The sequence below is a fragment of the Lampetra fluviatilis genome, chromosome 18 (assembly GCF_964198595.1).
Source record: "Lampetra fluviatilis chromosome 18, kcLamFluv1.1, whole genome shotgun sequence".
Classification (NCBI taxonomy): domain Eukaryota; kingdom Metazoa; phylum Chordata; class Hyperoartia; order Petromyzontiformes; family Petromyzontidae; genus Lampetra; species Lampetra fluviatilis.
This window is the reverse complement of record NC_136292.1, coordinates 1,924,611-1,941,657: the sequence shown is the minus strand read 5'-3', so window position 1 is coordinate 1,941,657 and position 17,047 is coordinate 1,924,611. Positions and strand designations below refer to the sequence as shown.

Below are 17,047 nucleotides of genomic sequence, written 5' to 3'. Positions count from 1 at the left end.
GCTTAGAACACTTGGCAATCCTGACTGGTCACCATCCAAGTAGCAGCCAGGTCCAACAGTGCTTAGCTTTTGAGATCTGACAAGCTTGGGTGCATTTAGGGTGCATTGTTCATAGCAAATTCACATCAGGGTTTGAGGTCACGTCTTCAGGTACTGAAATAGTTTAAACCGAACCTCAGCACAATTTCAGCTTCTTCGGGGAATAATGGGAACAAAGGTTGAAGCAGTTCACCATACTATGGACATGGCGACCCGAGTTCACTTCTTGGCCAACACCTCACATCAGTGCCCAGTGGTATATCCTCATATAATCCTGGCTTCCCTCAACTCCTTGCGCAACCTGCACTGAACAGCGTGGTGAATTATGGTCAAACCCCCTCCGTGACTGCCGCGGCGTGCAGAAAGCCTTCACACGGCAGTGGGTTCACGAAGTTGAAATTTACGGGAACTCACAGCGAACGTCTGGTTCGCAAAGCCATGCAAGTGATGCGAAGGGTGGCTGATAGTGGATACAACAATCCTCTCGCCCACCTTAACACCGCTGAGCCCTGCACCCCCTCTACTCAAGCTTTCCAGGGTGGGGTCTTTTTGCATTTCTGCATGCAATCACGCAGGCGCGTTCCCCCAGCCCCTGCCGAACTTCATTCGCTGCCTGGTGTGCGCACTGACTAGCAGCTGAGTGAGACATTTCTAAGCCGTAAGTACAATTTCAACATTCTTCAAAACTGTTTTTTTTACCCGCTATAAACAACTATCTTTTGAAGTTCGTACGCCACAATATTACTGGAATTGTGTATTTTTAAGGAGTTACTTAGCATACTCTGTTTACACACACACACTATTTTTTCATAGAATGTGCATATACTGTAATGAAAAGTTTTACACTAAAAGGGCAATAATGCACGTGAAGTGTAGCTTTGAAACTGCAGCTACTTTTGAGCGGCATATTTTTGAAGACAGAAGCAGCCTTTCATGTTATCATGCGCTAGATGACACGGGGTGAGGAATGCAAGTTTGTGTAGTCCGCATGTGTCAGCCCAGCTTGAAGTTTATTCCCTGGCCACGTAGTTTGGAAAGAGGCTGCGGGCTATAATCATACAAGTTAGACAACACATTCCAAAGTGTGCTATATATACTGTTTCATGCTTATGTTTGTAATGTAACAATGTATCAACTATTTCATGCACTCGTTTAACCTTAACCTCAGCTCGCACGTGTGTAAGGATATGTACTGCTGTTTTGCACAATACAAACTATAACCTAAAATAACAACAGGAAAACGCTGTAACGTTCACTTAACTCAACGTTTTTCCAAGAAAATATCGAAACCACTCCAGTTTCTCAATGCAACATTCACTGAAACAATTACAAAGAATAACGGAAAAGAAAATCATCAACGGTTTTCTTTGTTAATTGTCTGGGGCATAGCGTAATGAGGTACGTGATTATGCTTTCAACTCGACTTATAATGCCAAGCATTTAACCAGGAAAGCCAAACTGAGCCTTCAGGACTGTTTCAGAAGAGTCCTGCATCGAGATGGTTGTGACAATTCCCTTAATGCGTCTTTGGGCACGTGGGAAGAATCCAGCGGATTCCCGAAGAAAACCCACAGAGACACTCGGGGGGTGACACTCAGAACTGCCATCTCCTGGCCACCTCTCAGCATCAATCGGCCCGGGTGGTCACCAATGCAAATACTTACCAGGCTTCAAACCTGCTTTGCGTCCAAGATCTACTCAGCTGCAATGCATTGGTTGCATAAGTGAAAACTATTGAATTAATTAAAATCTCGCTTTGTTGCACGTTATACCAAACCCCACTATGATCTGTTAAATCAAAATGGTTTTAACGACCAATGGGCGTTTCTCCATTGGGATGCGAGTTCGTACAGCAGAGAGATGTGGATCGTAAATCAGACCTACACGGATCAGCATGCGTTGCAACCTATTATTAAAATGACAACCAAACTTTTTATTGAATTCAACTATTAAACGTGTCAATACAGGTGAATCAAGGCTCCCTAGTGGACACTTAAAAATTATTATAAACCAAAGAACGATATACGCACACACAACACCAAAAGCTGCTACTGTATTTACCTTGAGGCAGTTGCAATAGACGAGGTCCACAAATGCACACACACACACACTTATATTTTATTTGTATATCTTTAAGCCAACTTTGTAGCATTCTTGGCTAAACTAATCATCATTGAATACTTATACCAGGCCTCCCATGCAGTACATCTGGATGAAATTATTGCAGTTCGTCAATCATATCCTGTAGTTAATTTCCAGCAGTTGTCAGCAAATATAAAATGATTTATACTTTCTCTATTTATGTTTATCCTTTTATGTCACCATTCCAATTTTCATAAAATACGTTTTGTCACTCCGAATAGCCTTGGTGGTATTGCATCGCCTTGCATGACCCTTCTGCTATGTATCTTGTGTGATCTACTTACCCGACGACAGTCACGTTTGCAAATGTGATTTGAAACTTTGATCCTTACCCATGTATCGATCTTAATATGCCATTTTATTGAGGGATTCCTGCTGTGTGGTGTTATATTGGTGTGGTCTGGGACTGCGTTGTTGTTGTTGTTTTTGCTGCCTTGCCCAAGTTTGATCAAAAGCGGACATATAATACTTTAGTTATTATATTTAGTGACTTGCCTACATTTTTTCTATATTTTTTCACTCCTGTCGTTTTGTTGTATTGTTTGTTGCTGTAAATTGCTGATCTGCCCATACTGGACATCTGTGAAAAAGAGCTTCAGCGCTCATCGAATTAATCGAATCTAAATAAAGATTCTGATTGTAATCTAATGTAATCTCAGAATAACTGTTTAATCGTTGTAAATTATTTTGATGATTTCCCATGGCGTTATTATTAAGGCCTCGGTTTGTCAGGGCCTGTATGACTGTGTCCGTTTCCACTTAATTAAATAACGTTAATAGTCTACAAAAGGCAGGCATAATTATATTTTATGTTCTTTTTTTGTTTCCTAGATTCTGATTGATAGTGTGTGGTCAAGCTATAAAAAATATTTTAGAAAACCAGCTTGCTCATGTGTTTAGTGGGCTCTAAATGGTCTGTTCCGTTCTCTATGATCTAAAGGTTAAGTGTGAGAAGAGGTAATTTGGTTAGTAATTGTGCAAAATCAGACTTGTCTCCCTTTGAAGAAAATTATTAATTATAATAATTAAAGTATCGTTTCACAATTGAAGTAATTCATTAGTTTCTAACCATTGAGTAAGCAGGCCTGCTCATTTTTTATTTACCCAAAATCTGTGCTCACTTTTTTGATGACATCCACAATGTATTCTATCTGGCCCAGGAGCTTTCCCATGTCTCACACTGGGTTGATGGACAATTCTCGTAGTGGTGGTGGTGGTGGTGGTGGGATGGCAGCCACAAGAGAGAGCCTGAGATGTTGACCTCCCTGAAAATTGAGCAGTGAGATGAGCTTATGTTCAACAGCCGGATAAATTATTATGGTATTGCAGGACCATGAGGGATGGCCAGAACGTTGAGAGGTATTCTTCAAGAAGTGGATAAAGCATGGTTTAAAAGAAAGCATGGTTTTTATGCCTGATGATGATTGCTTGTGTTGCAATCGAAACGTCGTAATATGTTATTTTATTTTAATTTATTATTTTATTTTTAGACGTGACTTAACCGAAAAGAACCAAAGAATAATTCCTGCAGTCACGAAAGCTCCTAAATTAAGATTAAAGCATGGTTGTTGAATATTTGACCTTTAAAGTTGCTGTTTATGAGAACATATTATTGTGCAAACATGATGATTATTCAACACAAAAAATGCAAATAATCGGACATTGACCACGGTAATTATTGAAATATTGTGAATTTGTACCGTTAATGTATTGACTTAAAGCTTTCGTGACTGCAGGAATTCACATTCTTTGGGTCTTTCGGTAAAGTCACGTAGATAGGTTCAAATTGTAGTGACGTAAAGTGTGTCACTACGGTGTTAGCGCCAGACACTGTCATCAGAGTGCTCCTGTGCCGTCTGGAACGTCTCTCTGGGGCCAGAGTGAGTACGGCATGCGAACGGGCCCTCGGGGCATAGTCCTGGTGACGGCCTGAGAGAGGGCAAGTCAGGACATCCCTCGTTTCTTAACGAGCTGGATGTCTCACTCGCACAGCCAGCGTTGCGGTGGTTCGCCTACATTGACATGCTAATCTTACATTAACAGATTGACATGCAAATCTCTCACAATACAATGGCCACCTCCACAGCTGCGCCGTCGTGGTGGTATAGCAGCTCTCCGATCTTACATTTACATGCAAATTACATCTCGAGCCCCACCCACTTACCCTTGGGCTAAACCCATCTCAAACCTATATAACATCCTGCTTCAACAGCTCTCCCGCTATATTTTTTTCACCTGATGACGATTGCTAGTGTTGCGATCGAAACGTGGTGATATTTTTTTTATTTTTCTATCTCCGTGGCTTTACCGAAAGACCCAACAAATAAGACAGGACATTGTAGTCTGGGTGAAGCCGAGAGGGCACGTGACCAGGACAGGGTAGTGATGGGTGCCTCTAGGTGGACTTGAGGAACACGTGATGCTCGGTCGAGATCCTTCAGGAAAGGTCTCGAAGGGGGCGTGGCCAAAGGCGGGGCGAGGCCACGCCCAGGAGCATCAAGGGGCAGTCCCGGGAGCTTCTTGGCTGTTCTCTGGAATCAACCCTCGATCTACGGTCTCTGCTCGGCATCGTGGGTCAGTCAGGAGGTTACTGACTGACCCGAATATGTAGTGACCTTGTAGCGTGTATACGTTTATGTAGGTAGCCCCGTTGGGCTGTGTAATAAACGTGTTGCCTCCAAGTCAAGTGCGTGCCTCCTTGTTCAACACTACGTGACTTTACAGAAAGACCCAAAGAATATGTTAATGTAGTGTTAGTGGTTGTATAGAAATGACAAGATTACATTGCAGGCTGTTCTGCGTTGTAATGGGGCTGAGCACAGGGATGTGGCAGCTTTGAACATTGTGCATGTTACAAATCACAATCAAGGGGTCTCTAGTGATAATTTTTTTGTCTTAATTTCACCATATTTTCATTTCATTCCGTTGCTCTCATCGAGCTTTGATCACTACATTTGCATACACTTTAACAGCACATCGCATGAATATAATGTGCATAAATTGTAAGTATGTATTTTTGCACGTACAATTTGATGCGTAAGTGTATGAAACTATAATTTGAATTTAATTGATACAACGTTTAATTTGGGATGTAACAAAGAATGGGCTCATCAATCAATAGATAGTCTGTTATGCTCATGATATATGCATCAAGGTTTACATTGATTTTAAGAAACAAACTATTTATTAATTAATTTTCGTTTTGAATCGATCTAAACACTGAATGACATCGCTAATCTTGTCGACTTCTTCTGCGTTCCTATTCGTAAAAGTGTTATGGACTGCTGGGTGGCAACACTTGTTTTTACCACACAGATATGAAACATTCGTACATTATCTAAACGATCCGGTAAACACAAAAATACGAAAATTATCCAACATGTCCTTAAATATCAGAACATCTTAAATTCGTTGCTATTTTATATTATGGACTCGTTGAATCCCTGGAGCTACAAGAACCACAATTGGTTTTTGTTCGATTTTATTTTCATGGTGACCCTGAATCACAACAATTAATTGCATAATGAGAGGTTCGAATCGTTATACCCCTTCTAATTAACATACAGTACATCCACAACACAAGTTTAATTCCCAGCGGCAGTGGGCATTCGTAGCGAGTTATATCTGATCTGGTCCTGGGGCATCCTCCTCACCTTTACCAATTCGCACTGACCATCGTGGTGATGTATGTTCAAGCAACTTATGTTAACCACCCAGTTTTTATTTAACTGGGTGAGAACTCATGGGATCCGGATGGTGTCATCTGCGAGTGAATGGCTCACAGGGCTATACCTAATAAATGAAACTGAAAAAAAAACATGGGTCACCAAAATGACAAAAGCAAAACAATTAAAATGAAGAACATCAATGAAGCAAATATAAATGAGCAACAACAACTGTGTTGCGTGGGAAACGGAACATATGACGCAATCACAAATCAATGTTAAAGAGGAAACTTTCAGCCGCATAAGTCAACTCGGCGCAGATTATTGTTGGACTGATCAGAGCACAATGACAATTAAGTTACCAGTGGCTTTGACAATGGGCTGTGAACGATGTGAACAACACACGCACATGATGTTCTATATACGTGTGTCTAAATGTGTCACTGCATGCAGGATACCATGTGGTGGGTTGTCGCCTTCTTGTTGCTGGTCCCACACCCCCAGGGCACACTCTCCACTCCCGTAAGTTCTCCACTGTCTCCCTGTGGGGGTAATCATCGGCAAACATTTGACAAGGAAAGTGAATGGGTTTGTGCTTAGACAGTGTATATAGACTTGCAAGCTAAATCTGTCCTTCAATCTGCTCAAACACACTGCACCTGCCAGATACCCGCTTATCAGGACTAAAGCTAATACATAAAGTCACGTGCGGACTTAGCCAGGCTATGTGATACGCGCAGATTTTCAAACGGCTGTCTGTCTTGAATTAAAATGCTTAAAGATGTTTTTTTTATTCCCATGAACGCAATCATTTTCACACAACGGAACCTACTCGCAGTTGACTGTAGATTATTCATCAAGAGCGGTCGTAGACGTGTGGTTGAGATATCCCCTAAAGCATCAGCTCATCTTTTCATGGCAGACATTCCAGTGAGAGAGGATTTCAGTTGGGCCCATTTGCTAAAGTTTTGCTTTAGGCGTGCAACAATAGAGGAGTGATTCTAGATTTGAAGCTTTCGTGACTGCAAGGATTCATACTCTTAGTTCTTTCGGTAAAGTCACGTAGGTAAAAAATTAAATAAAAATTAATAAAAATAAAATAACATTTATTTTTATTAATTAAAAAAAAATGAAATTAAAATTAATAAAAATAAAATAAAATTATTTTTATTAATTTTTATTTCATTTTTTAAACTAATAAAAATAAAATAAAATTATTTTTATTAATTTTAATTTCATTTTTTACCTACGTGACTTTACCGAAAGAACTAAGAGTCTAATAGAGGAGTGCTTAGCTACTGCACATCGCCTCTAATCGAAATGAATTGTGAGCTGTGGAAGAAGTCAATTACAGAGTAATGTTGAGAACCCGTCCCCACGTGGCCTCTGCTTGTGACCAGTGGTGAAAGTGGGGAGATATTCGGCAGTATGCATATTGGTAAGAACAAAGAGAACAGATGACACACCGGCAAAATAAATATATCAATTGTATATTAACTACAGTAAAAATACATTGATGTATATCATGCATATGCAATAACTAGAATATATTGTGTAGTGTATAATATGTGTATTAAATGCAATAGAATACCATTATATAGTATTTTTTGTGTTCATACCAGCACCTAAAGATAGACTTAAATTAAACATTAAAAATATGAAAAGCTTTGCTATGTTCATACAAATGTGTGTGTTTGTATATGCACAGTTGTAGAACAGTAAAGTGCTATCTGAACTGCTCCTGAGTCTGCTCCATCATTAACCCGCGCCGATCAGCGTGGTGAAGGATGGTGAAACGGTTCCCATGTGCGAGACATTGCGTGAGGAGGCATTCGTAAGACAGTGCATTCACAAAGTGTTGAATGACAACTGTTGTAATTTTTTGTAAAATAAATATGGCTTATCAAATAAATATAATAAAGTACGGAAACAGGATTCCTGTTTTGGTTCTCTGTTTTGCTGTAATGACTGCCCTTGGCACTGTGTGATTGGATTCTTTTTAAAAGCCCACACTACAAAGTCCTACAAATGAAGGAACATTGCTTCAGTCGATCCAGCAAAATGAGTGCATTATATTTCACAATGGCATGCAGTACGGTAATGTGAATTTACAAACAACCCACCAAGAGTGGTTTATTTGGCTTTGTTTTGTGGTCACAACACCACCACATATTACTCTGTGTTGGGAAGAATGCAGCCAAATAGCTGTGGCATTCCATTTTCTGTCGATGAATTTACGAGCTTCACGCTCATAAATAGCTTTGTCAAGTCTGGGCCGGTTCGCCTTGCTAATTCCACTTGTGTTTTATTTGTTTCTGATGGACAATGAATATTGACGAAATGCCGAGTTCAACACGAGCAGCAACTATTTTATGCGCTAGCGGTCCATGTCCACTTCGATAAGCGATTGGCTTCTGATGATCACACAACACTAAGAACTATTGCATGTCGATCATAGCTTAGTCCACCAAATGATTGCACTTTTCTGCCATCACATCATGCAATAATGCAATGGAGAATTTATTTCAAGAAAAAAATTTCAAGCACAAAGGACTGTATTAATATAAAATTCCCAAATTTATTGGAACTATAATACCGTACTGTAGGATTATGACATCACAGAAATATGAGATCTGGTAGTGGCTTGGGGAAGGCTTTCATCCAGCAGTGGATTGACCATAGCTGATGATGATGTTGACAGTGGTTATAAGCAACATTATGCAACTAAAACAGTAAACAGTGAGTTCATTGTTTTGTGTGGGTGGGAACGGTGGTGTAAAACGCGTGCGGATTGCGTTTTCTCACCACTCCCACTTGACGGTGTCACCATGGCCATCACGGATGAGTCACGGCGCCAGGCACCAAGATCCTGACGCTCTGCATTCTCCCCAAGCGAAACTGTGCACAAGAGCACGGCACGATCTTTGCAGCAATTAAATTCAACTCGAGTTTGCGGCAATTTAATTCAACACTATGAACGTGCAATCTCAATATTAACCCCATAATAAACCACAGCCTCTCCCATTACACCACAAATACTTGATTTAATGGGATTAGTATATTGTTTCAAGATTTGAAGCTTTCGTGACTGCAAGGATTCATATTCTTAGGTTTTTTCGGTAAAGTCACGTAGGTAAAAAAATAAAAGTTATAAAAATAAAAATCACGACGTTTCGGAGGCAACACAAGCTTCCGCCTTCAGGTGGAACAGTCACAGCACGATAGCTGTATCACTTGATACAGCTGTGACTGTTCCACCTGAAGGCGGAAGCTTGTGTTGCCTCCGAAACGTCGTGATTTTTATTTTTATTTTACTTTTATTAATTTTTATTTTTTTACCTACGTGACTTTACCGAAAAAACCTAAGAATAGTATATTGTTGTTTGGCAATACCTGGTGGAGGGGTGCTACGTGGTGCATTGCAGAGTTTGCATTGAAATTGCTTTTGTGAGTGAACGTGTGAACACAAAACAGGAGGATTGATCCACAACTGGCTGCCGCCTGATGAGGCTGGTTGTAATTACCGGTGAAACGTTGTACTCCAATTGTAAACGTCGTGGGTTGTACTCTCCATCATACCGGTGTGCTGAACTTGTATCGACTTGGCATGTTTTGTTTACGTGACGCACCTTAATAATTGGCTGCGACGGGTTGGTGGCGGGTGTAATGATACATTTATATTTACGCGAACTAACCCAAAAAAAAACCTGTATCATGGATTATATTGGTCGCGAAAGCCTACGTGTTCAACTGACGTGTTTGAGTGGGTCCACGTGTGCACGTGCTTTGTGTGTGTGTGTGTGTACGCACATGCGTCCGTGCGGGTGTTTGCGTTTGAGGTGTCGAAGCGTCAGGCCGACGAGTGGGGACCGTGGGGAGACTGGGCGGCCTGCAGCCGCAGCTGTGGGGGAGGCATCACCCACCGCGAGAGGCCCTGTCTCTACCTGAGGTGAGCCACGTGCTCATTTGACATTTAAAGGGACACCGTGCACATGTTCTGGACGGAGTCATTGGCACTGGGTGGCTCTGGTGAGCAGCAGGGCTTAAACCACCTGCATCCCCTTTACCGGGTTCAAATCCAACACGGCCGCATAGAATACAACTTCTCGAAGATGGACGCAGTGAGATCGCAAGGTCACCACGAACAGAGCGCACGCTACGACTCGTGGATTTCGTGATGCCGGGCAATTTGAGATGTTTAGATGGTGTCCAAAATCGAGAGAGTACAAGGTCACCGCTGCAACAGCCACGCGTTCGACTCGCGCAGCTGGGGATCCCGCGCCACCCTTGGGCGCGTCAGGCGACCGCGTGCTCCGATTAACACGGTTGGCTACGTACGGTGCAAAAGAGGTTCAACATACGTACGTGGCCTGCCAGTTGCAACCTTGTTACGCTCTCCTTTTTTTGGAAAAGAATTTACTAAATACATTTAAAAGATTTTTTTTTTTTTTAAACTATAAACATTATATTGCCATCCTTCCAAGGAATGCTTTCACCAATTGCCGGATCTTATTCTGGATTTAAACATGAGATCACAGTTGCGGCACCTCAGTGCTCTGTTGCCTGAGCCACCCAGCCGCCTTAATTTGCTGTGGACTATTAATACATTTGCTAATGCCGTTTCTGGAGTTAAATAAAATAAATCAAAGCAAATGATGAGCATTAATGCTGTTGTAATATTTAGCATTACATCTGAGCCACTGTCATCAGTCGTTGACTGTTATTGTTCTGTGGAGGTCCTGGTTCCTGCTTTAGGAACGTGGAGTTGCCACAACTGGATCAGTACCGGCAATGGAGATGGGCAACACTCAGTGTTTGGTGAACTTGTAGACACTCGAGATTATCTGTGACCAGAACCACTGTTTTCCCGCACCCCCGATTAGCATCGTTGACTACGTAGGGTGCAAAAGAAGACCAATATACACACACACACGCGTTTTTGTGATGGTTATTGATGCTAACAATGATAATTTAGTTAGAGCCATCATCATTTGGGTCATTAATTATATTTTCCTTTTCAGAAATGTCTTAATAGCACAGATGTGGAGGGGAACCAGGTGGCATTCCTTCTCATAGCCCACAGTCACAGCAGCAGACTCCCTTTTTATAGCGAAGGCCATGATTTGCAGTGAGGCTTAAGGACGTCACATTTCACCAATGCATTTTTTTTCACTGGACGCCAATGTCTGTAACATTTGTCTCTAAATGCCTTTGTAGGTCACTGGACTGATGCCATCAAATGCTGATTACATGAGAGGACCTTTTCAAACAAAGGGACACACAAGGCGTTTTGTTTCTGCGCCGCGTTCCCTTGGGCTGGAAAACGTGCACCACAGATGTAGCGTGTCAGTGGTGCGATGCGTGCACATCGTCCTCCTGAGCCGCCTAGCCAATCTTATTTAAATCTGGGATGTGCCGTATTCGACCAGACAGCTTTGCACAAACAACTGTTAGTAGCATCAAGCAGCCGATCAGTCACTTTAACTTGTATCAGGGCAATGTAATGCGCTGGAGAGACTATAAGAAACCTGACATGTGACCCCATGGTGGGGCAAAGGTCAAATGCCTAAAGAAATATTTACCCAGTGCAAGATAAATAAAATAACTTTAGAAATGAATTAAATGGTCGATGGAGAGCAATTATTAATGCTGAGAAATTATTTCCAAAATAAAAATATCATAATTTAGTGAGAAACAGAAATGATTAATCTTGTGTCAGTCCACTTCATCTATGCTCCCTGTCTTTACTAACCTGCATTGACGAGCACGGTGAAGATTGGGGAGGCACTCATCCAGCAGTAGATTGGAAAAGGGGTGTTGTGCATTGAGTATATGATTCATGCATCCTTAAACATTTTGCTTATGTCTTTTTTATCTGCTCAAATTAATCCCGGATCAGCCACATGCAATGCATATAAAAGTGTTGCTTTGACTTGCAAATGCGCAATCTGGGGCTGGGAGAATTCGTGTTTGTGCCCGCCAGCACTGCACCTGCCAGGGGCTAAGGGCCTTGTTACCAGAATGTGTTTCTCTGCAGAAATAACCTCCAGTGTGAATATGTAAGCACCACTCACCTACGTTCACTGCCAGACCCTTACAACAATTTCCGACTCAACAAAAGCCCAGTTTTTAAACACTCAAACATGAATCATCGTCTTGCCTAAGTATAAAACGTGATTTAAAAATATGTATATATATACAAATTAAAAAAAATGCAAATAACAAATACAATCTATTGATTGTAAAAAGGCATTGCCTCCAACTCAGACTTTGTAAATGAATGGATTTGTGACTGATACCATATGGAACGTGAATTGCATTTTTTTTAAGATGAGGAAACAAACAAAAGGTTGAGTGAGAAATGGTCCTGTGGGTTTGTAGGGACAAGCCAGAAATGACTACTCACTTAGTCGCTCCTGCCAGCGTCCCACTTAAAGTATAATTAAACTCCTGCTGCAGCAGCACCATCCTCTGCCTTTTATTTTTCCAACATAATATTCTGACGGCTCTGCTAAGTGCATGGGCGTGCACGGTGGAGCTCGGTGGCAAAGGACACCAAGGCAATGGTCAGCTTTGGAACCGTTTGCAAGGGAATGGCAACGGTGCTTTGGACATAGAAACCTGCAGGCACATACCACACAAGGGAAATTCTGGTCAGCAGTTGTTTGTTGTTTGTGCAATTTTGTTTGTTTGTTTGTGTTAGAAGGACGCCAAAAAAGCAAGAAAGATGTAATTGAATGCTTTTGCAATGACCTTTTGCTTGGCTCACTGAGGTGTAAATAGTCGTGAAATGCTGTAGCCTGAGATGCACAGCGGTGGAACCTGGAGCCGTAATTCACGGTGGAATCTTGCAGGCTACCAAACACCAGAGGTGTGGACTCGAGTCATGTGACTTGGACTCGAGTCAGACTCGAGTCATGAATTTGATGACTTGCGACTCGACTTGGACTTGCATAACAATGACTTTGTCCCACCTATGAGATGTGGACTCGAGTCATGTGACTTGGACTCGAGTCAGACTCGAGTCATGAATTTGATGACTTGCGACTCGACTTGGACTTGCATAACAATGACTTTGTCCCACCTCTGCCAAACACCTCCTTCGTTTGTGATCACGCGGCCTTTTAAAGTTGATGAAATGTCCGGTCAATATAAAATATATGTTATCTTTAACTTCAGATCGTATTTGAAGAGTACTATTCGAGTGTTGAGGCCTTACTTCAGATTCGACCAGCTCTTGAGCTGTTAATTTAACACCAAACTTTATAGAATGTTTCTTTAATCTAATTACGTATTATTTGAAGCAGAAATCTTAAGACGTAAAGCATAACTCATAACCAGACGACATTGATCGATTATCCTTGCTGCGATGTAGATTTATGAGACACGAGCAGCCCACAAAAATGGAAGCTGTCAATGTTTGACAGAGTCTCACGGCGCCTCTCTGTTTGTGTGTGAATCTCACAACACTCCCCCGACTCTCTCCCACGCTGCCCTTGTTCTCATCCCCACCTCAACCCCCTCCAAACCTTCCCCCCACGCCCGCACACCCACTGATCTCGCTTCCCTCAGGGATGACGGGCAGCCCGAATGCTTCGGATCGACAAGAATGTACAGGACCTGCAACGTGCAGGTGAGGTTTAGTTATTGCAACGACAAGGGGAGTGTGACACGTGACCTGCTCGCATCCGATCAATGGACATAACGTTACGTTTAAATAATTGTTTTTTTACCCTTTTATCTGGCAACAAAACTGACACCTTTTTTTACAAGGAGTCATGTTTGCATAGACCACAATACCTGCAGTCATAATGCAAACAAAAAACACAACTCTGATAATGTATGCACTGTCCTTGAAGTTGATTGGTCCACACCCAAGACAGCTTTCCTTAGAGCCTAGTCTCACATGGTGTTGGACCAGATGACGCCAAAAGGCGCACCACCAGAGTTATGTTTTTTGTTTGCATTCCGACTGCAGGTATTGTGGTCTATGCAAACATGACTCCTTGTAAAAGGTGTCAGTTTTGTTGCCAGATAAAAGGGTAAAAAAACAATTATCATATTTTTTACTGGCAAATGAGGTTCCAATGGTGTTACGTTTAAACTTTCCTTTAAACGTTTGCTATTACGTTTTTGTTTAAACCCAACTATAGCTGCAAAGATAGTGCTTGCAGATTCGTAACAAGTAACACGTGATCGTAACATTTTGGGAAATTCCACATTCCTACGCCGGGGGTAAGTCTTTGCACTGGACAGCCACGATCGACTTTCCCACGAAGTGGTACTCATTTTATCGACCCCAGAGGGAAAGCAGAGCAGAGTCGACGCCTGATCTGGATTTGAACTCGAAACCTTATTATCTTCAGATGTGCGGTCTATCATTGTGCAACCTGGCAAGGATCAGATACAATAAATAAGCTAATAATAACCATTTACAGACCTTTGTTAATCCGCTCCTGGATCAAGGGCCCTCGACAGCATGCTGGTCACTGGAGTTGTTTGACCGTACTTCACCATGTTGGCCAGTTTTGTGCTGCGTACCGGTTCAGATATCATTCGTCGACCCTGACGTTAGTTGTAGCCGGGAATCGAAACTCAGGTCATCGGACTCATAGCCACAGTGCGAAACCCACTGCGCCATCGGTCCATCCTCTGCTGAGCTACAGTTTCAGATTGTAATAAAGCATGCAACAATATGAGCACGACGCTTCGTTCAAGGTGGTAACGTGACGTTGTTTGATAGAAGGTCAGCGCCTCTAAATGTTGAACAAAAAAAATATTGTTAGAAGCTTAGTATTACACAGTGTGTTCTTACCACATGCGAATTATACTCGCGAAACACATATTTTGTGGCTTGGCATTCGTACTCAATTTCCATTGCCACTCACATGTTTATCTGTACAGCAACCGAGTTAAGGTGGTCACATTTACGTGCTGCAGTGAATTCCAATGTCAATGGAGAATTTTATAATTACTGAAACATACCGAAAGCATATGGTTCAGTTTGTCGACTGCCCAACCTGTTTTACCTGAGGCTATAACTGAAATACAGTGCGCGTGCAGTTGTACGCTGCGTGCACCACTCTCCCTTTCGAAGAGTTATTCAAGTTTGACCAATGCTTATCGACAGAGTTTCTGGCGGATTAAAATATCGCGTGGATTAAATACAAAGCAGCTCATCGTCTCACACGTCAGGCCCAAGCAGTCGGTGTGTCTTCATGCAGGCAGTAGCGCCTCCAAAGAAAACGTTTGCATCGTGTGTGTAGAGGACAGGATGATTTTGAACAAAAATATCGCAGCAGCTAAATCTTTGCAGCGGGAATGGTGCAGTGCAGTGGCTGCCAACACAAACAATATAGTGCCAATTAATAGTTATAATGGTAACGCCATTGATCCAGGAAATCCTAGCAATCAATTATTCACGTAGTAATAATAATGCAAATTATTGACCCAGTCTCAGGAGGGTGCTGCTTTGGGATGTTTGGGCAATTACATTGTGAGAGACAAACTATGTAAACGAAAATATTTTTATTTTACCAGGTAAGGTGCACTGAGCGACACAGCTCTTTTTCAGAAGCCACGTGGCCACAAATGATAGCTCAACGAAGTGGCTTATCACGTGGAAATTTATATCAGCCAAATACTCTAAACGCATGTTTCTAAATGTGGAGAGGTAAGCCAGATGACCACGGGGACAACACGCAAACTCCAAATATACAGCAAGCGTCAGGGTGGGAATCGAACCCACGTTCTCCTGTGTACCAGGCGAGGTAGTTAACATCTTGTCACCGTGCCCACCCGAGGAAGCAGGGAAATCTCACGCCCATGAGGAGTAACACTCAACGCTGCCATCTGCTGGCTACCTCGCAACCCCATGTCTACAACAACCACAAGCCCCGGTTGCCACCCACCAAAGTACTACTCGCCAGGCTCAAAACCGGCTCAGCTTCTGAGATCCAATGAAGTCGGGCACATTCGGGGGGTGATTTGGCCGCGCGTCAATCAACCGCAGATGCAGCGCACCCGCGTGCATTTATTAAACACTCACTGTGGGTAATTTACGCAGCGGCGTACGTGTGGCTTGCGTGAACCTCTCGTGTCGACGATCGATCCCGCAAGGGGAGAGCACGAGACGAGGAAGCATGCACCTTTCAGTTTCTCATCACACTCGCCCAGTTGTTGAAAATGAGAATTTAAGCACATCCCGGACCTGCCGTGCGACTGCTGAAGTGCCGTTGAATAATGAATGCGGGTGTAAGGGGAACAATAGAACATCACAGGGACAGCCAGGAACAACGAACTATGATCCAGCCTGTGCCGTCCAGAGGATCTCTTGAAAAGGCCCACTCATTGTGCCTCTTCTCTCTGAAGTGTCCCTCCGTGTTCCCTGCACGTGCACCTGCCCCTCTCATTACCATGTTATCCCCCCCCCCACATACAATGTTTGCACGTTACATGTTGTGCTTTGGCCCATTGTGCACGAATACGCTTCCTTTAAACCAGAATAAAATTTGAATTTTTATGACACGTAGATGCAATTGCATTTCAAAACAATGAACAAAACGGGGTGATGTTTGTATCACTGAGGAAAAGGCACGTAATTATCAGCTGCTTATGTTTCTGTTTTAAGAGAAGAGAGGGTGGTTGCACTGCTTTGCAAGAAGTCCGAATGGATAACTTCGTCACATTTCTCGATGCCGACAGCACAATATGGATGCAATTGGGGGGGGGGGGGGGGAATACAATTCAGAAGTCATAACCAGAGGGAGAGAGAAAGGTCTTGAGGCTAGACCTGAAGAGGAGCAGGAAGTCGACAGCGCAGATGACTTTGGGGAGGAAGTTCCAGACAGTAGAGGAGTGACCTCCAAACAAGCGGTGGTTGATGGCGAGAGGGGAAGGGGAATGGGATGGTGTTCATGATGCCACGTTGGGTGGTGAAAGAGCAGCCGTGAACGTCTCTCTGTGTCCCGCAGGCATGCCCCGAGGGCTCCCGTCCGTTCCGCACCGTGCAGTGCTCCGAGTTTGACGAGGTTCCATTCGAAGGGCGAACGTACAAGTGGGTGCCCTACCACGGAGGTTGGTCTCCCACTTACCCACACCCGCGCACACAAACGCTACGTACACAGCAAGAGAGGCAGATGAATGTAGTTCAGCCCCACCCCAACCCCCTGCAAGCGATTCGATTATCACGATTATATTCT

At 42.8% G+C, this 17,047-nt stretch overlaps 1 protein-coding gene across 1 annotated transcript in view; it reads left to right on the top strand.

Annotated features, from left to right (window-relative positions):
- The first annotated feature begins 658 nt into the window (after nucleotides 1-658).
- Nucleotides 659-17,047, top strand: part of PAPLN (papilin, proteoglycan like sulfated glycoprotein) — a 55,032-nt gene continuing 38,643 nt past the window's right edge. The window contains exons 1-5 of the mRNA XM_078864676.1: nucleotides 659-697; nucleotides 6,300-6,368; nucleotides 9,686-9,795; nucleotides 13,419-13,479; nucleotides 16,820-16,922. Coding sequence (XP_078720802.1) covers nucleotides 6,306-6,368; nucleotides 9,686-9,795; nucleotides 13,419-13,479; nucleotides 16,820-16,922 — 337 coding nt within the window. The 5' untranslated portion in view covers nucleotides 659-697; nucleotides 6,300-6,305. The remainder of the gene's footprint in view (nucleotides 698-6,299; nucleotides 6,369-9,685; nucleotides 9,796-13,418; nucleotides 13,480-16,819; nucleotides 16,923-17,047) is intronic.